Source organism: Argiope bruennichi, chromosome 9 (assembly GCF_947563725.1).
Source record: "Argiope bruennichi chromosome 9, qqArgBrue1.1, whole genome shotgun sequence".
Classification (NCBI taxonomy): Eukaryota; Metazoa; Arthropoda; class Arachnida; order Araneae; family Araneidae; genus Argiope; species Argiope bruennichi.
In genome coordinates, this window is record NC_079159.1 from 77,406,540 (window position 1) to 77,428,779 (window position 22,240).

The 22,240-nt window shown below is 31.1% G+C and overlaps 1 protein-coding gene across 1 annotated transcript; it reads right to left on the reverse strand.

Annotated features, from left to right (window-relative positions):
• Positions 1-1,213: 1,213 nt before the first annotated feature.
• LOC129984622 (heart- and neural crest derivatives-expressed protein 2-like) lies at positions 1,214-21,872 on the reverse strand. The gene is made up of 3 exons (XM_056094545.1): positions 20,956-21,872; positions 12,154-12,318; positions 1,214-2,321 (listed from the first exon to the last, which is right to left on the reverse strand). Exons 1-3 carry the CDS (start codon positions 21,412-21,414, stop codon positions 2,256-2,258), a joined length of 690 nt encoding a protein of 229 aa, XP_055950520.1. The 5' UTR covers positions 21,415-21,872; the 3' UTR covers positions 1,214-2,255.
• Between the last annotated feature and the right edge of the window lie 368 nt (positions 21,873-22,240).

Genomic DNA, 22,240 nt, shown 5'->3' on the forward strand with positions numbered 1-22,240 from the left:
CAAAATAAAATACAGAACTCGCAACTATTACCACAAGATGCAGCTTACGAAATATTCTTTACAAAAAGACTGTAATTGGATAACAGAAATTCACAAGCAATATATCTGAGGTTTCAAATCATAAAGAATATTAAGTTATATGTAGTAAATAAATTTAATTGTGACCAAAACAGATTTAAAAAAAAAGATTAAAACGGAATTGATTCTAAATCATTGTATTTTCTCTTTAAGCAAAAAAGGAGAAGTATGGCCGACATCTCACCTTACATTAAATAGGTAACTTCAGCAGTAAAAATAAATTCTACTTCTGTAATTCTACAGCATTTGATAACGTACTTCAATCAGCCAACATACATTCTAATTGCCTGACAAAACATACACATCAAGACTAGATAATTCTGCTAAGCAAATCCTGTTTCATACCTGTGACAGTATCATCTTTTGTGAATGGTACTTTGTTGTAAAATCCTCGAGCCTGTATATGTTTTGAATGAAATTAATTGAGTATGTTTATTTCTCAAGCGCTTTCTTTTCTTTTAAACAATATTGTTATTCTCTTGCATTAAAAAACTAAACAAGAAACAGTCGAGCGTTTTGATTCAGATTTGTCCTTTTATCAAAACAACAATTTACAAAAATCCATTAAATTGCCAAACTTTTGCTAATGTAAAATATATGTAACTGTAACATTAATTCGGAAAATGCAAACATAAAAAATGTCTAGAATTACAGCATGCTTTTTATGAGAATTAGGCCTAGAGATTAGGCTTAAGATTTGTGTTGCATTATATACAATTACGAATTATAACAAAGCACCGTTTATTCGTTTCTCGTTTATACATTGTTTATATACATGTCATCACAATCTCAATCCATTCATAAAATTATGAAATTAATTCGGAAAGTGCAAAAAAAAAAAAAAAAAAAAAAAAATGTTCTTTTATCCTATCATGAGAATTCAAATAATTCTGAATATCTTTTGAAAGAACTCTTAGCGATTACACAACTTTCATTTAAAATATACAAACTTATTATATGGAATATGGTGTTTCGTTATTTATGAATATATTAAGTTATTTTCAGAGATATTCAAACATATTCAATAATGCAGTGTTTATTTCATCTCATATTGTCATGGATTTGTCAGTAAAGTTTACCAAAGACGAGATAATAAAATTCTGGGTAAAGACTTTCTTTTTACTTTTTAATCTAAAAGAATAACATCTGGGAACTAAAGTTTCTGTAAAGCTTATTTCATTCTTTTTCTGTATATTCTAGCGGTATAGAATTCAGATAGAAATAAAACAGAATTAATAAGAAACTGACAAATTTTTTTTATAAATTGTGAAAGGTACTATAGTTTATAAAACAAATGTATGAAATGAAATATAGTTTATAAGTAAATTAAGGTTTAAAAATCTAGAATATTTATGCATGTGAATTTTGCTGCTCTTATAACAAAGACAAAAGTTAATTAAACCTTTAAACATTCATTAAAAAATGCAATTGATAATACTGATTGTGGAATATTTTAAAATCATGTTATCAGTTTAGAAATTCGGCGTCTTTTCTTGGTTCCATGCTGAGCATTCTTCAAATTCAATATATTAAACACTTAAGTTTTAATGTTTGTTCAGTTGGCAGAGAAAAACGAAATTGATTTGCCAAGTATCAAAGCCAAAAGTGGTTGCCAAATGCGAAAATCGATCTTATAAACTTGAAACATCCTTCGAATAATATTGTCTCTCTCAGAGATCTTCTTTAAGGACAAAACTCCTTCAAATCTTACAATCAAAGCGTCCATTTGATGAAAATTTGGCAATATAGAAACTATTAAAAGCATAATAAAGTCAATTTCCATGGGGAAAAAAGGAGCAGACTTCATATCTGTGCTAGCTTTCTTGGTGAACAGAGAGTTCTTTTCTCATGTCTTTCATTATTACACCTACACATTTCAATGTATCAAGGCAATTAATTGCAATAATATCTTCAATGATTAATGAACCTATACTATTCCACACATTTTGCAGAGTTTTTCTAAGATGCACAAAATTTAAACAGCCACGCTGAACGCCCCAAACTAGGAGCAACTGTCTCCATTACATGCAGGTGCTTCAGTGAGCGTTCACGATTATCAACGATTATAATGAAGCTCTAGCGTGCGTGAATTCATCTGCAGTAACTTCTGTGAGCAGAGAAGTTCCACTTGCAATTCTTGATATGCTTGCTGTGCTTTGTTTGTAGGTTTAGTTGTTTTATATGCCATCGCCGAAATCGTCGTAGAATGAGAGGCAACTATTCTGGTTATCATCTGTCCAGCTCTATAAAAGAAAGTGAATTTTTATATAAAATAAATTATAGGTTCATAGAACTTAAAAAAATGTTAAAAATACTAATATTATTGCTGTATATAATAATTATTATAGAGATTGTTATTGTTTCAATTAATAAAATATTAATTATCAATTATGATATTAATTAATAATTTAATTCATGATATATAATATTTTATTATTTCATTAATTATTAATATAAATAATAATTAGTATTTTAATTGATATATATATAATAGAATAGAATAAATTAATTAATATTTTAAAACACTATATGATAAATATAGATTATAATAACTAAATAAACATTTAAATAGATATAAATTTTCATTACAATGTCTATATCACATTGTCTATTAAAATGTACAATCGATTAAAATGTCTATTAAATCTATTAAAATGTATAGATGTTTATTATTGATAAGAATTATAGTTCTGAAACTAAAGTTTTTTTTATATAATGGAGGGATAAATAATTAATATCATTACAGCTTACTATTTCAACATTCATTAGTGCATAAAAAAAATTAAGGAAAAGTTGAAATTTTGAAAAAGTTAAATTACTAAAATAATATATTGTTTTCTGTAATAAATGGTGAAATAAATTCTTTTTTCATATATTAATTAATATTAATAATAATTATTATTTCATTTGGTATATATATATATAATACAATTTATTAATATTTTAAAATAATATATCATAAGTATAGATTGCAATAACTAAATGAACATTTAAATAGATCTGAATGCTCATATCAATCTATCGTTTACTAAAATGAATAATCTATTAAAATGCCTATTAAATCTATTAAAACGTACAGTGTTTTTATCGTTAATAAAAATTCTATTTCGAAACGAATACTTTTAATAGAATAATATATAATCGATTAAAAATGCATATTAAATCTATTAAAATGTTTTTTTTTATCATTAATAAAAATTCTAGCTCTGAAACTCAATGCTTTTTTTAAATGAAGGAATAAATAATGAATATATAGTGTCAGTATTTTAATATTTATTAGGAGATAAAAAAAATTAAGGAAAAGTTGAAATTCTTCTATATTATTTTGAGCAGTAAATGGTTAAATAAGTTTTTATTTCATACATGGTTCATACTTTTATTAAGTACAAAACATGGAATACAAAAATATATTAGACGCATCATTAAAAATCCTTTATCAAGCTGAAATTTTAAAAACTTTCATATTATTGTTTAAACGGTAAAACTCAATAGGCTTAACTCTTGAAAAGATTATTTTTGATGATTATTATCGCTGAGTTTCTAATCATTCACAAAATCACAGCCGTTCATCTGCATGTCTTTGATTTTGATCTATAAAAAAATTTTTGGCCAAATAAAGGGCTGAACCAATTAATTTTAAAATAAATTGACTGAAAGATGGTGGGAATATTTCCTAATCCTAATCTCATACCCTCTTCCATGAGTTATACTGCAACTCCTTTCGTAGCCGTGGGAAAAATTACCTTTTGTTACCCCTAATTTCCTTCCAATACCGTCTACATCCCTCATTTAACTAAATTTCAATCTTTCATTGTCAACAAAAAGGAGATTATCATCCATCAGTAGAGACGTTTAAAGTGCAAGATCACTATGGAAAAAAACAACCTTAAAGTGGATTCTTAACGTAAAAAAAAAGCGACCGAGAAACTTCCCTTGAGAAAAAAAAAATCAATCCCCTTCAAAGAAACCACAACAGCACTGGAGGCGCACGCATGTTTCATATATTTAACGCATCTGACCGACATCGGGCCATGACAAGGATCACCTGGCACCACAAGCACGCGACTCCCTTCTTACGTCATAACAACACGAGAGTCGGGCCTGCGGGCAATAAAAATACAACAAAAATCAGACAGAGGTCGACCACTTGAATCGAATCCCCCTGCCATCCCCTATACACATGCATTCGAATTTGCCTTGGTACCCCCCATAAACGGTTCTATCTTGATTGTTTTAGATGTGTTTGGGTACGATCACGATTTAACGGTAGAGTACCATTCGATTTTCCCCCCTCTCCCCTGTTTTGATTGGGGAGTCACGTTGGGCGTGGGAGATGGGTTCTCCCTCACTGATGGGGAGTTAATGTTAGCCGAACAAGCGTGAGAAGGGCATTTTCGGTTCAGAAAAATTAAGTCGTGATGCTTTGAAGGATGGTAAAGTTACTTTTTTTTGAAGGGAGAAAAAGTGACTTATGGGTAGAAATTTTATAGTGAAAAAAAAAAGTGGTGAAGCTTTGTAATCAAAGATAATTTCTTTATCCGAATTTAAGCGGTACAATCTCAACTTGCTTAAAGTAATAAGCAAAGAGCTTTTATAAATCATTAGATGATTATTTCTAAAAGAGAAGGGCCTGGGAAATAGTACTTTTTCAATTACTAAAATTGTAAATTGTAATAGAGTCTTTTCTGAAGTTTCTTGCTGAATTGTGCGGCTTTTTATACTAACTATTAGCACATAATGGGAAAGTATCGTAATCGTTTAAATTATTCGACCTCGAAACTTTCTTTTTAATTTCCACGATATAATCTTCTCGATATCTGAAACATTATTTTTTAAATTAAGTCTGTCTATCCACGAGCATGTTAATTCAAATAGACGCAATAGACCGACATATATTGTGCATAATATTTACATTAAAACTGGCATGCATTAAAATTATAGATATGTGCAAAATATGTACAAAATTTTGGATCAAATCTGTTAACTAAATGCTCACCCTGCTATCGATAAAAAATCCGTCTAACATTTGAAAATTCAATAATATACGGAATGATGTATAGAGAGATAAAAAGTAGCACACATGTGTGAAATGACATAAGGTTTTATTAAAACCAAAAAAAAAAAGTGCAAAAAAAGGGGCAATAGATGGCTATTTGATTGATAACAAAAGTAATAATTAGCATAAAAATTGATTTTTTTCTAAAGACTATGTTCTTTATAACATATCGACCGTCATTCACCGACAATACCTGTTAATCGAGGTGCGCTGAGAAATTGTAGTCAGATGTTGTCTTTTAGCATCCCTAATGAGGTCAGACGATCGTGGTAAACTTACGACTTCAGGTAACCTTACAACCAATAATCACATGGGTTAGAATCTGTGCACCTGGGAGGCCAAGCATGACAGAAGTGGCGGCTCAGCACACGATCTTCACTAAACGATGTGCACAAAAGATCTTTAACACGTGTAATAATATGAGGTGGAGAGCCACTCTGCATAAAAGTCGTACTTTCCAGCAGGTGTTTATCAACCAGGCTAGGGATGATGTGATTCTGTAACACATCGGCGTACCTCGCACCCGTACGCTCACAGTTTGAAAAGCAGAACCATGCATTTTTTCGAATAAAAAGGGTCCGAATACGATAGATGCTTACGTGGACCATAATAAGATAATAAGACCGTAATGCAGACCGTGACTTTATCGTCTTACAAGAGGGTTTCCACGCCTGTTCTAGGATTTTCGGTAGCCCAAATTCTGCAGTTGTGGGAGTTGACAGACCCTCGGAGTGAGAAATGGGCTTCGTTGGCACACTACAAATTAGACGCACGATCATCATTTTCTCCCATTTTTCGCACTTTTTTTTATTGAAACCCCATGCCATTTCAAACAAGTATGTCAATTTTTACTCCTCTACCTACATTATTTGGTAAATTATTGAATTTTCAAATGTTAACGGACTTTTGAATCACCCTGTATATTACTATATACTAAATCATATACTAATATTCATATATTAAAATTCAATCATATAGCTTATTGTGTCTCTGAGCAATTGTATTCATTACACGCACAAATAGAATCATGATGGACAATCAACTTGTTGGTGGATGTAGTCCAAAATATGTATCTTTATCCGCAAATTTTGTATTAAAAAACATGCCACTTTTATCTTTCTAATTCTTTTGAATTATCATATTCACAGATCAACCTACAAACGGGCATGATTCTAAAAAGGACTTTTTAAACCCGATCTGAGACTCAAAAGTTCAATAAAATTTGATGGTTGAATTTTTTAATGCTTGTAATACTTTTCCTATTCGTATAAGAGATAAAAAAAATCTTCTGATAAAGATTTAAAAAAAATTGATTCTGTAGGCACGTCAGATGATTCAGAGTTAAAAATTTCTTAGCTAAAATGTTGCAAGGTTTTTTTTTTTTTTTTTTTTTTTTTTTTTTTTACAGTAACAACAGCTACATGAGTTAGAATCATGGTACATTGTCAGTGAATTCTAATGATAAATGTTGGACTACATGAATCGACAAAAAAAAAATCTACAAATTGGTATACATGCATAATACTATATTTTTGAGTACTGGAACTGTCGTTTTGTTAAAATGCCCTTTGAACAAAAAGGGCAAATTAAGAGCCAAACTACAAAAAATAATAAATACAGTCTTATAGAAGAATGGAAAAAACTGGTCTAAAAATAACTTATTTCATAATCGGAAAATGAATAGCCTCGTATAATTGCAAATTTAAAGAAACTAGACACTAATTTTTCTTTAAGCTATTGATATGATCACCGTGTCTACTGCTCCAGGGCAGAGTAAATGTTTAAATGTTTTCAAACTACAATCTATAACCTGAAAGGCTTTTAAACACTAAATTCCAAGAAAGTCGTCGTGAGCTGAAAATAAATCGACCACTTCATTAATTTTTTTCTTGAAGGTCTTGGAGATTCGATGCTGGTAGTAATAATGAATAACAATAAATGAAAAATGTTTGCAGTTGTGGCTTTGCTAGTAATGGATGTTCAACTTTCTCAACAATTCTAGATGAATGGATTACAACCTACTTTACATTTCTTTAAGAAGTGTCTAATCAAAGATGCAGTAACTCCTTTTTCTCTTTATAAAAAAATGACTTTCAAAATCAACACGGGTCGATAATAACGGTACACAGTAACCCAATGTAAACTTCCTGGCATTTTTGTTTTTTCAAACTGTTCTAAATTCCACTTGCTCGTACAACATATTTACTCTGTCGGTGAAAACGAAACGCCTTCTTAAACACAACGGTGCACAACCTTGTTCTTGACCTTCCTCTGTCATACCCTTGCTAATTCACTTGTTTCGTGACCACTTCCCGAAACCGCAGGTCTGCGGTTTCACGCTGCAGCTATCCCGCATCATGTCGCATGGGAACTACTGATTACCGGCATCGGTATTTTGAAAACTTTCGCCTGAAGAAAACAAATTATTAAAAAGAAAAGAAAAGAAAAGAAGCCTTCTGGCGAGCGCACGACAAGACGACAGCCGATGTGGTACTGGACTGGTTTGTCTCTTCTCTAGCTGGCTGCCATCGAGGTTGCCATATTGAATTTTCTCCGATGTTGTGACTTTGGCTTTTTAATTTCATTTATTTCTTTTTCATTTAGCTTTAAAATTTATGCTTGGATTTATTGCAAATCTGCAGCTTATATGTATGTACCTAAAGATAGTTTTTGTTCTATCCACATGGCTAAGTGTTAAGGTACTCGAAAAGTTTGTCAAAATGATTAATGATAATGAAAGTTTGGAATAGAGCATCAATATATCATTATTGGAATAAGGACTACAGTACACTCCCGAGTATCCGGCCTAATATGGCGGAAAGAAAGGCCGGATAACAAAAAAAGCCGGATAGGCCGGAGTTCTATGAACTCCTTTCTTCGCCCACCAATACTAGAAGACAAAGTTTTTATACCAAAACTTCCTAAGACTTGTTTCCTCACTTCTTATTGAGTACTAATCCCTCCATTATTCTCAAGCGACGTAGAATGTGAACAGAAAATCAAAGGTTTTGTACTGATAGTTTATGTATGTTTATATACTGCACTACACCTTTCAAGAGTTTATTAGAGAAAAAGTAAGTTAAAGACATAAACTGCTCACATTTTGATATAAATTCTGTAATGCCTAATTTAATTACAATAAAAGAAAACTAGGCCGGATAGTACGGAAGCCGGAGAGTCGTGAACCGGATACTCGAGAGTGCGCTGTATTTATTCTCAATTTTGTTGATGTATTCTAGAACGTAATTTCTTGAACGATGAATGAAACTACGGTGACATGGTGCTAAGTGTCAACTTAAGAACAGGCGGATTTAGTGGCGTGAGGTTATAACACCACTGAGTCGGCATACAATTTTTTTTTCACCATACGTCATTGCCAATTAGCATATATACATAGCTTCATAAACAGGGTTTTTTTTTTTTTTGTCTTTTTATTAGTCTTGATTTCAAATTCTGGTATTAATACCTCAACATTGTGCCTCTATGGAATCCACTAAGATTGGCGCCAAAGAGGCCAAATCTTTATCAATTCCGTTCCATTGCTATGTCACTATTCCAGTTCGAAATCCAATTCTTCCAAACATCCATTATACATGAGGACCAAATCTGTCAATAAGGGGCAAATATTATCCCTTTAAGTGCCATGGCAGTTTGGCAACATTCTGATTACCAAATTGTGATTTAAAATTAAGAGGTTTGGCCAAAATCTAGATGTCGTAAAACGAGCAATAAAATAAGGATTGTTGTTGGGTTTATTGGCGAGCAATTCTTGGCCATACTGCGCCAAGATTTCGGTTTAATTTCATCCCAAACAAATTAAACGAGGAATTAAATTGGAAAGATATTATAACTAAAGCAATATTATGGAAGGAGATGCCAAATGAACCCGCCAAATCTTTGAAGGCAGGAATTACTTTCAGACTTGTCAATATTTGTAAGCAAAAACAGTTAAGAAAAACATTTTGTAAAATTTATTTACAAAATTTTATAACTGATTTTTTTTAAAATATTGGCATTATTTTGCCATTTTAATTCGTCAAACTTAGTAATATTTTTGTCCTTGCACAGAGAGATAATAAACTTCAAAAAAAAATATTGTGATATGAAACAGATGAGCTCCTTTATAATTGTTATTCGGAAGAGAACAGAAGATTTTTAACACATGCGGGATGCTGATAACAGGTTTTGGTAAGAAGCACCCGCATTGAATTGCTAAATTGGACACTTTAATTCGGTCTAGAATATGATGGATGTGTTTTTCTGCTGTAATGATTACAGAAAACCCAGATGAAGACATTTTTCATAGAAAATTGAATGAAATGAGATTGTAATCCGAATTTTCTGAGTAACGAGTGTGCTTTGAACGCTTATCTATCTATGTGTGTGTGTGTGTGTAATGCTATTTTAAAATCTAATTTAAATCCTAATTATTTTCCTAATTTTTATCCTAATTTAGCACATATTAACTTCATTCCAAAATTTTTTCGCATTTCCCGATCCGATTCCTCCCTTTTTATTTAATTAATCCTACACGTTCTCTAAAAAAACTGTAAATTCAGCAGGTTCTCATGTTCCTAGTGAAAGGATAAAAATCCTTAGTGTTTGTAACATTCTTTTAAAGATACCTAAATTTCCCTATCCTAAATCTGTACGTGTCAAAGAAATCCCTATAAAAATCTCATTATAAAACCATTGAAGGGAAAATTTCGGTCTCTTTCGCTATTTTTCTCTTCTGCTCTTGTGTCGCAATGACGCATTTCTGATCACTTATTCTTTGTACATAATATGCCTTCCGGGATGGAATAAATCGAAGTTCAGAATTTTCAAATATTTCTTCGCTTCGGCCAAGCAACTGCTAAAATATGTCATATTTATATGTTATATGTAATGAAAAATGTGTGTACAAATCTACAGTTTTGTTCTCTTTTGATGTAATTTGGCGCATGGGATCTTCGAATCAAGAGAAAGATCCCTGTCATGGATTTTTACCCTACTTCACAACTCAAGTAAATTTATTTCATTAAACTCGTATTTTTCAATTTTATTATATAGTAAGAAAATTAAAATTTTAAATAAGTGCATTGTATAATAATAATTTAGCAACCAGAAAAACCATCAAGCGAACAAACTGATCACCATAAGGGATAATATGCTTAAAAAATAATTCTGTAAGAATTACAATATCACCTTTTACAAATGTTTCACCACTGTGTAAACAAGGGCAGTATTAACAAAAAATTAATTTCCGAATAGGTTACGCTATTTATAAAATTTAATTGAGATTTTGATATAAAAAGTATTGTGTATTGTTGTTCAAAAGCCATAAATGTTTAATGTATATAATGATATATGTTATTTTAATTTAAATCCTAATTATTCTCCGGCTTTATTTATCTTTGTCCATGCTACTTTATTCTAAAATATTCCCTTATTTCCTGATTAAAATACCATTTATTTAATTATTGCAAACACGCGCTCTAAAAATGCCTTTTATTTCCCACGCCACGAGCGAAGAGATAAATGTTACTGGCGCTTACATAGTTATTTAAATGATACCCAAGATTCTCTTTCCTAAGTCGATATGTGTCAAATAAATTCCTACTGAAATCTAGTAATAAAAAAATTAACGGGAAAAATGTTGTCACTTTTTAATTTAAAGTGATTGGTGGTGAAATTCTAAAATCGCGTTTGTCATATTTCTTCAAAAAGGAATAAAATTAAGCGATCAATTGATAATTAAGTTAAAAAAATATTATGAAGTTCTTTGAAGTTAGGAATCAATTAAATGAAGCATTCTTTACATGTTTAATTAACTTCTTTCATGTTTGTAAAGGCAAAATTATGTGAAGTATTCTTTGCGCTTTTGTTCAACAAACGCATTTAAATTTTATAATAATAATAATAATATATAAGGAGGACTGAATAATTACAATTCCTCGAGTCAAAACATAATCAATACAAATATTTTTAACCTGATTCCTAATCGATGGAAGGGTCAAGCACAACACACTCTTATAATTGAAAAGAATGTGAGTACAGGTCACCAAAGGCATAAGTACTGCGATGTGTGATTTGCAGGTGGTAATGAGTGCCTTTAAAATTATCATGAATACTCCAACATGAAAAATGAAATTGAAAATAAGTACCAAAAATTATTCTGAAACTGTTCGCATTTTGGTATTCCCTTTACCAATTTTCAACTTTGGCACTTACTTCAATGGATATTTCATTTATTATGTTATAGTCTTGCAGCTTTATACAATTGTGTGATTCCGATGACACTACACATTTTAATATTTCCAAAACAAAAGTATCAATTATCATGTAATTTTCGTTGCATTTGATAATGATATCTGGAAGTGAATTTGAGAAAAATGTACTAAATGTACTACAAACAAAAGGTTTATTTATGTACTAAATGTACTAAAAATAAAAGGTTTATTTATGTACTAAATGTACTAAAAATAAAAGGTTTATTTATGTACTAAATGTACTAAAAATAAAAGGTTTATTAATGTACTAAAAATAAAAGGTTGCAATCTTTTCACTTCAAAATCATTTTCGAATTGATCCAACTTGGATTCTTGCTATATTTAAGAATCTCTAATTTAATGAGTTCTGCATGGTAATTTATTAAGTAAGAAGATAAATAAATACCAAAATGAAATGTCCTATTCAGATACCTACTGTGTTATTTTTGCAAGAAACTTCGATTGTTTATTGGAACGATTAACTTCGATTATTTTAATATTAAGAAGAAAATGCAATCATGATTTTTTTTAAGTGTGCATTGTACCAAAATCATAAGAAATAAATATTAACGAAAGTCAAAAAGAAATTCCCAAGCCATTGAGTTAAACTAACGATCAGGGATAGACTCTAAATTATATCGGCAAACAAAGAATCGATTACTTTTTCTTTCCTGAACTAAATATATATAAAAAACGACGTTTCAGAAGATACGAGCTTCCTGTTAATACCTCAATTACTGCAGGAACTAATGAAGACATGCGACTCACCGTGGGTAACTGTAACCACCTTTGATGGAGCTCATTTTCCTTGTTGAGCGAGTCCGCTCCCACGGATGCCAGACACAATTCGTCCGATCCTAGGTCTTCGTCGGCCTTGGACAGCATGTCCTGGAGCATCTGAATATACTCGATGGCCCTGTGCAGGGTCTTGACCTTCAAGAGAAAAAGGCACATTAAAGCTCAGAAGGAGGTGCAAAATCTCGCTCTGTCACGCAAAATGGTCAGGTAATAACTTTATTTAATATTTGTTAGGAGAAATACAATGTAACAATATCGCTTGTCAGTTAACTTATCTTTGACTCGCGATTCGAATATTAAGCATCTGATTACTGAGCTGCCATAACTATTTCGCGTGCATTCTTTTTTTTTGGTTTGTCATCGTTAACTAAGTAGTTGTCTCCTTAAACGAGCATGGATATTGTAATTATGCAAAAATATCTAATTAAAATGCCAACATGGTTTTGAAAAGTTTAAATAGAGTACGCTATGGAACCTGAATAGTCTAGATAGTAAATTTCTACTTATGAAAATATTTATGAAAAACTCGCTCTTTTACATAATGTACAAAATTCCATGAAAGACAATGAAATATATTAAATAATTAAAAATAGCATTTAAAAATAATGACAGCGCAGGATATGCTTTATTAACGTATTAAATTTTCTGACTCAGGTTAAAGCTCTGCAATTCATTTTGTTCTTTATCTTACAAATGGAATGAGGATTGGGTATTATTTTAAAATCAAAAGTTCAGATCATAATTTTAGTTTCTTACGTGTTAGCAGTTTCAGAATCTATTTAAAATAAGTAATTATCATAGTTAAAAGTTGTTAGTATGGCTTAACAAGTTGAGATACAGGGTTTATACAAGAGTCAGTATTAATTTGATATAAATACATTATTATTTAAATATAATAAAGATATGCCATGACTAATGAAGCATTGAAATATGTGTTGCACATGCGTATTATCAAGTAAATTTGTTCTCAGATTTTTTCTATTCTTTTTCCGGCATAGGGTAGGTATAAGGAATTAAAGTTATCTCAAATTTTATTTGCAAAATTAAGAATACTTTTGACTTATTTGATAACATGAATACATGTTGCATTCTGCTTCGCGTATCAGGATAACAGAATCCTTTATTATTACTTTTTAAGAATACTTTTGACTTATTTGATAACATGAATACATGTTGCGTTCAGCCTCGCGTATCAGGATAACAGGATACTTTATTATTAATTTTTAAGAATACTTTTGACTTATTTGATAACATGAATACATGTTGCATTCTGCTTCGCGTATCAGGATAACAGAATCCTTTATTATTACTTTTTAAGAATACTTTTGACTTATTTGATAACATGAATACATGTTGCGTTCAGCCTCGCGTATCAGGATAACAGGATACTTTATTATTAATTTTTAAGAATACTTTGGACTTATCTGATAGCATGAATACATGTGGCGTTCTGCTTCGCGTATCAGGATAACAGGATACTTTATTATTTCTTTTTAAGAATACTTTTCACTTATTTGATAACATGAATACATGTTGCGTTCTGCTACGCGTATCAGGATTACAGGATACTTTATTATTACTTTTTAATATACGAAATGTACAAAAAGTAAATATTGTAGTCTTTATAAAAATTCGAACTCGAAATTTTGGCGAATCTCCACGGTTAAGACATCCCTAACGAAAAACATATTTTTCGAATTATACCTATTTATCTATGAATTCGAGAACTAACAGAAAAACCAACGAGGTTAATGAAGGAAATTTGATATGTAGTTTTTATATCAAATTTGTATCAAATTTTGAGAAAAATAGTTTCTGTACCTATTATCCAATACCAATCAATCAAAACTCTTAGTCTGTTTGATAACTCTGATAAACTCGGTATGTCTTAATCTATTAGTGGATTGTGAACTCAACTGAGAAACGCAAAGGTTTAAATGAATCCAATTTATAAAATGATACATGCATCAAATTAGCTGAAAATGAGTGAATTGATAAAGATTTAAAACGCACATTTTGCATTTTTATCTGTTTCACTCCAAAATACATTAGAAGGAAAGCGAAAAGAAAACCGTGAAGAGTATTTCGACTTATGTCACGAGGAAAGAAGAGTACAAAGAAATGTTTCTTCCATTATACATATTATCTCGAGTTAAGAAGTTAAGAAATTACTTAAGGAAAAACACTTTTTAAAGTTATGTCAAATAAAAATAAAAACTAAAATAAATTACGATGAATCAAGAAGATGACTTTGATTCATTGAAAAGCAGCAGGTTTTTTTCGAAATTATGAGACCTCATTCATTGGTAATGGGATTGGAAGATAGCTTTTTTAAAAAAACTACAAGAGAAGAAAGTTGTCATGGATGACTGAACTGAAGAAGGACGGTAAATAGGTATGAGAACAATGACGAAGATGAGTTAGAGAAGAAATCACCATCAGCCTGCATCATTCTGCTAATCCTTTGATTCTCAAGAAGATAAATCCAATAACGTGAGGAATCCTTTTTTGGATATTATTCATATGAAAGGTTTATTCAACGAATGCTTGATAATAACTTCGATAACTTCTTAAAAATTAAATATGTATGAATATTTTTCAGTTCTGCACATTGCATCGATTTTTCTGTTTCTAATTTAAGGCTAATTAGAAACAGACATTATTAATAATCGACATGTTTAATTATTAAACCTAATAATAAAAATGATGTTATGTGGGTTTTTTTACTGTTGTCCTTGTAAACTTATATTATTTTTAAAGCATTTTCGATGTACTGATCCTTCAGATATAGTAATCACGTTGACATGGAACCTAAAAGATAACTTCAAGTGGCGTCCATTGTATCTATCAAAAATATTTATATTGAAGAATTATGCCGAATATCATTGTAAATAATAGTTTACCGTAAAGTTCTCTTGCAAATGTACCCTTAGATGCTCATAGTTCTCTATACTATCTTCTTCAAATTATTAAATTAATATTATAAATCATATTGTCTTGACTTAAAGATGTCTACGGTCTTTTAATTCTTGGGCAGTTCTTTTGTATTTCCGCTTTCTCTCTTCCTATATCTTCAAATGGGGATCGCTGTGACTTGATGTTAGTTCTTGTAGTGAAAGCTTATAAGCCAGTTAACAGCTACGCTACACGGGCAATTGCTTTTGAATTGTGGTTATGTTACTGGGCTGCGAACCATAAGGTCCCAGGTTCTATCCTCGCTCATAACAATTGGCCACATTGGTGACCCGGACGTGATCCTTCAACCTTCATACAGCTGTTGTGGCATCATCTACCCACAGTAATCGAAAGTCGTCAGACGACTTGGCGCAACAGCACCCACTTACCCACACATGCTCGCCATAACGCTTGGCGCTACTCATTTGGGTACAGGCACACTAGACTCAACAGCTAATACATCAGCACTCAACAGCCATATCATTCGTCTCACCTCCGACTCACTGGAAGGAGAGTCTGTAGTGAAAACTTATAAGCCAGTTAACAGCTACGCTACGCGGGCAATTGCTTTTGTATTGTGGTCATGTTACTGGGCTGCGAACTACAAGATCCCAGGTTCTATCCTCGCTCATAAAAATAAGTGGGCAAGTATCTAGGCTTACGATTATTATAACCTCGATAACCATATGGGAAACTCACGGCTTTGGAGCTTTGAAAGTCAATGTAGGTACAGTTCAAAATTTTGAAGCCTGTATAACTTCAAAACTGCATTAATCTAAATAAACTAAACTAAGTCTCTCTACGATTCGAGTTTACATCATTTTGTCTAAGGGAAATAAATCCAAAAATAAAAAGAAAGTAAATTTTAAATTGAGAATTGAAATTAGTTTTACCGGATTGGATCGATTTTTTTTTCTGACGCTTAGAAATCAATTACAAAAGTGCATCCGTGGAAATGTGAGCTTTCTTATGCTTTTTCTTCTGTTGTTTCTATTTTGGAATATAATCGAATTTAAATTTTTAATATTTCAATCAGATTTCAAAATAATTTTTTTACATGCCAATATTAAAAAATTTTGAAAATAATATTTCAATAAAATTAATTTAATCACTTTCAAATATCAAGATCAGAATAATTAGATTTCTTGTACTTAAATTAGAGCAATATGAAACGGTATTTAGGGTATCATTTAATCAACAGTTAAAGCCATTTCGGAATCATTCTCCATTATTTAATCGTACATCACGTCTTTTCGCTTGCTAATGCATCTCTAATGCCCCTTCAGTGGACTTTTCATTAATAAATCAACTGGGACTTATAGAGCAATGTGAAACAGAGAAAAGATATAAAATTTAAAAAAAGAAAATTTAATGTTACTTACTGAACGAATATTATACAGACATATTATATATATTTTTATATAAATACTATGTACTACGCTTGATTTAACGGATTAGCATCTACGCTTGATGAAAATGAATTATAATTTTGTATTTGTATATACCGAAGATGAGAACTGGAGTCTCTTCTTTTTTATTATTTAAAATAATTATTTCTCGAATGTCGAAATTGTTAACTTGCAAAAATCCTGGAAACACATTATTGGTCTGGGAAATGTGTTTATTTAGCTTCTTTTTAATTAATTCTTAGCTTTCCTTTCTTTAAGTTGGCTTTCTTTTTATTTAACTTCTCACTTTTCGCGTTTGTAAAGACGGAATTTTTAAGAAATATTTCATCTCTTCTTTATGGGCTAGAGTACTAGAGTAGGGCTAGATAATTCGAGAAGATTCTGGGAAGATAGAAACTTAAAAAATCGTCAAAATATTGGATTCTAATTATTCGAAGATAGCAAACTTTTCCCTTTGAATATTTTGTATGCTAGAAAATAAAAAAACTTGCCTCCAGAATGTAAAAAATCAATTTAGGTGAGAAAAGACGTATAACATTTTCTCATATGAACCCAAATTTGATAGTAATTATGGATGCTTTTTCATAATTTATTCTTATGTTAATCGTGAATGATTGATTATTCAATACAAAAAAATCCCCTTATATGTGGTATTATTTTTCCTTTCAATACTTTATACGCTAGAAAGTAAAAAACTTGCCTCAGAATGTAAAAAGTCAATTGATGTGAGAAAAGACGTATAACATTTTCCCATATGAGCCCAAATTTGATAGTAATTATGGACGTTTTTTGATCATTTATTCTTATGCTAATCGTGAATGAGTGATTATTCAATACAAAAAAATCACCGTATATGTAGTATTATTTTCCCTTTCAATACTTTATATGCTAGAAAGTAAAAAACTTGCCTCCAGAATTTAAAAAGTCAATTTATGTGAGAAAAGACGTATAACATTTTCCCATATGAGCCCAAATTTGATAGTAATTATGGACACTTTTTGATAATTTATTCTTATGCTAATCGTGAATGAGTGATTATTCAATACAAAAAAAATCACCTTATATGTGTTCTTATTATGTTATGTACACAAAAAATTCGACGGGAAAACACTCTTTGCATTATACTAATCGAGGGGGAACACTTGATAACATTACAATTTTACAAATAATCGCTCTCGAAAAGCAACCTTGAGAAGACACTTCTACAAAAACCACCAATTACGCTTTATATTATTTATAATAGCGAGTATGACTGTTCTAGCATCTTACTTCAAGAAGCCAGCTACCAAAGCAGAGTAATTAAGTGAAGCGCAAACCTTATCACTCCTTAATTTCTTCCTTAAACTGGTTCTTTCTCAGACTTTCGGCTGGCTTCTATCAGTGCGTTCTTGAAGACGTATCATTAATGAATTTGCAATTCAGAACTGTCTAATAAGATAGAATCGATATTTGCTCGATAGGACGCTTCGGAATTTTATCAGAATTTATTCTTTCTTTCTTTCTTTTTTGCTGCCTGTATGAGATAGTTGACAGACCATTTAGCGCACCGCACCCATGGGTTGCGATGAAACTCTTTGACAAAAAGGAATTTTTCTGATTGTTAGATAAACATGCGATATTTTCATTTTGTCGCGTTAATGTCTTCCTAATTTGATTTTTCTTTTTGCCTGGTAAAAATATTTACCTCTTATAATCATTTCTTATTCTTTTCTTATGAAGACTTATTAAAATTTATGCCGTCAAGATGCAAATAATCTAGACGCGGAATAGGAGAATTATTATTCTAGCGCATGCTTAGGAATCCATATTTATTCCATAAAGCAAAATACATTCCTTCAGTCTTAAATTGAAATATCTGTATTTTTCACTGATGAAACATAATAATATTGGGCTGGGTTTTTTTTCTTTTTTCCTATGATTTGTTTAAATTTGTTTTGTCAAACTCACAATGCAGGAGCTGTTTTGAAGTTACACAACGGCTGTTTTGAAATATACCTCGCAATCTTCAACAATAGCTCGTCGAAGAGAATATTATCATAACTTAAATCATTCTTCTAGATTTCTACATCATATTAAAGGGAAGATATTTAACCCTGATTTAATATGCTCTATGACAACATAGAAAACGAATTCTTGGTTGAATTAGGTATTGATTTGCGACCTCTGGTGCCGGAAGTCGGATCTCTGTGGCCCCTCTACCGTGATTGTAATTGCGTTTTCCGTGAACTTAATGTGAACGCTCTTATACGTAAATGTATATAAAATGGGACTAAAATCTTAAATTCTATACTGTTCCTAACACAATCTAATGAATCATATTTAATTTTTCATAGATCTTTTGTAACTAAAGCTACTCAAATTATTATGGAATTTATGTATTGATTATCTAAGCTTAATCGAACTAAAAATAATGATCAAACATTCGAATTCTTTAAATCAAATTCTAGTTCAATAATCTAACTTTAAGAAAATTGCTTGGAATAATTATTATATGCACTTAAGGATATAAAAGATAATTCCACAAAAAGAAAATATACAATTTTTTTACTTTCTCGTATAAAAATTCTAGAAAAAGAATTGTAACCGTAAAAAAAAAAAAAAAAAAAAAAAAAAATGAAATCGAGATTTTGAGGAATTTTTATGGTTCGAAACTCTCCGAATTCGAAAAATACATTTTTGGGAACATATCTATATCACTATGTGTTCCTTCGTCTACTGAGAACAAGAGAACTCAAAAACACTTTGGGTAAGACAGATGAAATGTGGTATGTGGACTTTTGACCAATTTGTAAATTAATAACAAATTTTGAACAAAATCCAATCAGTGAAAATGTGTCCACGCGGCTGCATAATATATATAACACGATAATTACAAAACGAAAAGAACTTGAATGATAAGTTAGAAAGCAGATTTAGCAACTAAAATGCTGTTTTTAAAATCAAATTTTAAATTAAATTTATCCTTTACCATCTGTCGCCCTATATTTTATTAAATTAATTAATTATTATTAAATGTTATTAAATTAATTTAGTCATAACAATTATACAGTTTAATTTTCTAACTTTAACCGATATATGAGTATAACGATAGAGAAACATTTGTATAAAATTTTTTATGAAATGTCTGCATAAAATATAATTAATATTTTTCATTAAAAACCGATCATAATTATATTTCTATAAAAATAATGGACGGTTAAAATTTCAAAACAATTCAGGACATTCATGTATCCGTTTCTCGAACTAAAAACTTATAAATTTCTGTAAAAAGATATCAAAGATAAGAAATTTAAAAAAATTTTGAGCAACTGCATAAAATTCGCTTTGCAGACTAAACTTAGATACATCTCTAGAACAACAATCAGACAGTAAAAATATCGGAACATGTGCGTATTATTTGTTTCACGACTAAAGAAAATTAATTTTTATGAAAAGTTATAAAAGTTAGTTAATAAATATTTCAGAATTTTAGAAAAGTCATATAGAACTCGTTTCGCGAACAAAACTTATAAATTTCTATACACAACCAGTACACATTTTAGAAATTTTAGAGTATTCATATAGAATTTGTTTTACAGCAAAGCTTACAAATTTCTATAAACAATCAATAAAAATTTTATAAATTTTAGAGCATTCATATAGAATTCATTTTACAGCAAAACTTACAAATTCTCATAAAAAGAACAGTTAGAAATTTTTTTAAAGATTTTAGAGTATTCATATAATTTACAAAAAAGCTCACAAATTTCTATTAACAATCAATAAAATTGTCATACATTTTAGCGCATTCATGTAAAATTCGTTTTGAGAGCAAAGATTACAAATTTCTATAAACAGTCATTAAAAATTTCATAAATTTTAGAGCATTCATATGGAAATGGTTTTACAAGCATAGCTTACAAATTTCTATAAAAAGAAAAGTCAGAAAATTTTTGAAGATTTTAGAGAATACATTTAGAATTTCTTTTGCAACCGTAGCATACATCTCAATAATATTACATCTCAATAATACAGATAATAAAAATTTCGAAGCAGTCAAATATTATTAGTTTCGAAACGAACATACGAGCAAAGCATATTAATTTCTATAAATAGAATAATCAATACAAATTTCACAATTTTTAGAGCATTCATGTCGTATATTCTAGTCACCGATCTCAAATTCCTTTGAAAAGAGAGAACGGCAAAATATTTTCAGCAGTTGTATAAAACTCGTTTTATGAGAGAATAAATTATCATAAAAAGAAGAAAAGCTGAAAATTCCAAAAATGTATTCAACATTCCCTTTATAATCGAAATTCATTTCTTTCCAAAGAACTGGTGCAGAAATTTCAAAAACACCCAGAGTTCATATAATATTTTTTTCACAAACAAGTAGAGCAATTAAATAAAAACGAAAAGAACTCACCTTAGACAGTCTCTTATTCTTATTTTCTGCCGGCACGCTTCTCCTCAACCGTGAGAAGGCCGTGTTGACCGCTTGCACCCTCCGCCTCTCCCTTGCATTCCTCCTAGCCACCAGGTGTGGTGGTTTCTCCCGGTGAGGCACGTGTTTGTAGCTGCTTTTCGAACCGCCGCTTTTTGTACGCGATTTCTTGCGAGTCCCACTTGCCGAGGAAGCGACAGTAGCATCCGGCAGAGAGGTAGGCGGCACACTATTGTCGAATGTCCCGGCGATCTCATGTGAGAGATCGTCAAAGTTCTGGTGAGGATTGCTCACGGATGTGTGCCATGCATCAGGCAACTGGTCGTTCTTGAAGTGTGGTAGTAGGTATGGAGAATCGTAGGATAAGGACTGGGTAGAGAAGTGGCTCATTTCTTGCACCATAAGGGAATCAGTGGTTAAGCATTCCTGCACAGAGGGCATGAGGAAATGTCCATTTTCACCCTTTACGATACTCTTAAGGATACAAGTTAAGACGTTCGGGAAACATGGCTCAACACTTTTTATCTCACAAATGATTTAGATCGCTATTTAATGAAAAGGTGATTCTAGAAAATGGTTGACTAAAAATATGATGGTGATTTTTGTATGGATATCAGAAATTTTTAATTTTTAAAATTTAAAAATTTTTAGAGTAGATTTTGCATAAAATTCTAATTCGTGCTTAGTAAATTACCGATTAAATTCATATACGATTTCAGATTTTAACAAATTAGAACAAAATTTACAATGAACTAACTTTTAAAGTGGTTCGGAGTTAAAATTCGGAAGAAGAAAAAATTTAAAAATGAAGAGTTAAAAGAATTTCTTTTTTTGAATTCTTCGAACTATCCAACCGTTTTAGCGAACACACGTGCGCTCGTTTAATTATCTGCGATACAACAAAGAGCATGACACGGTTGAGAGGCTCGTGGCGCGTGTCTCACACTTTATATCAGGCATTTTTCATTGCCTCTAGGGGGTAGGGACTGAGATCCGCGCGTGCACGGCGCGTGCCGCTCCTCCGCCAATCACGTCGCTCGGTTGGAACCCGGGCATTGTCTAGTTGGTCGGAGGGTTTCCCCCGCCCCTTTCGATAATCCAGGTATCCATCACAAATCGTCTGCGTTCACCCTTCCCATCTTCCCTAAGACGTAAAGATCTTCCTTGTTCGGATTTAACTCTTCCCCCGAACTCGATAGAGAAAATGTTGCAATTGCATGATTAGTTGTGTGCGGTGATCGAGGGACTGTATATGTAGTAAAAATAG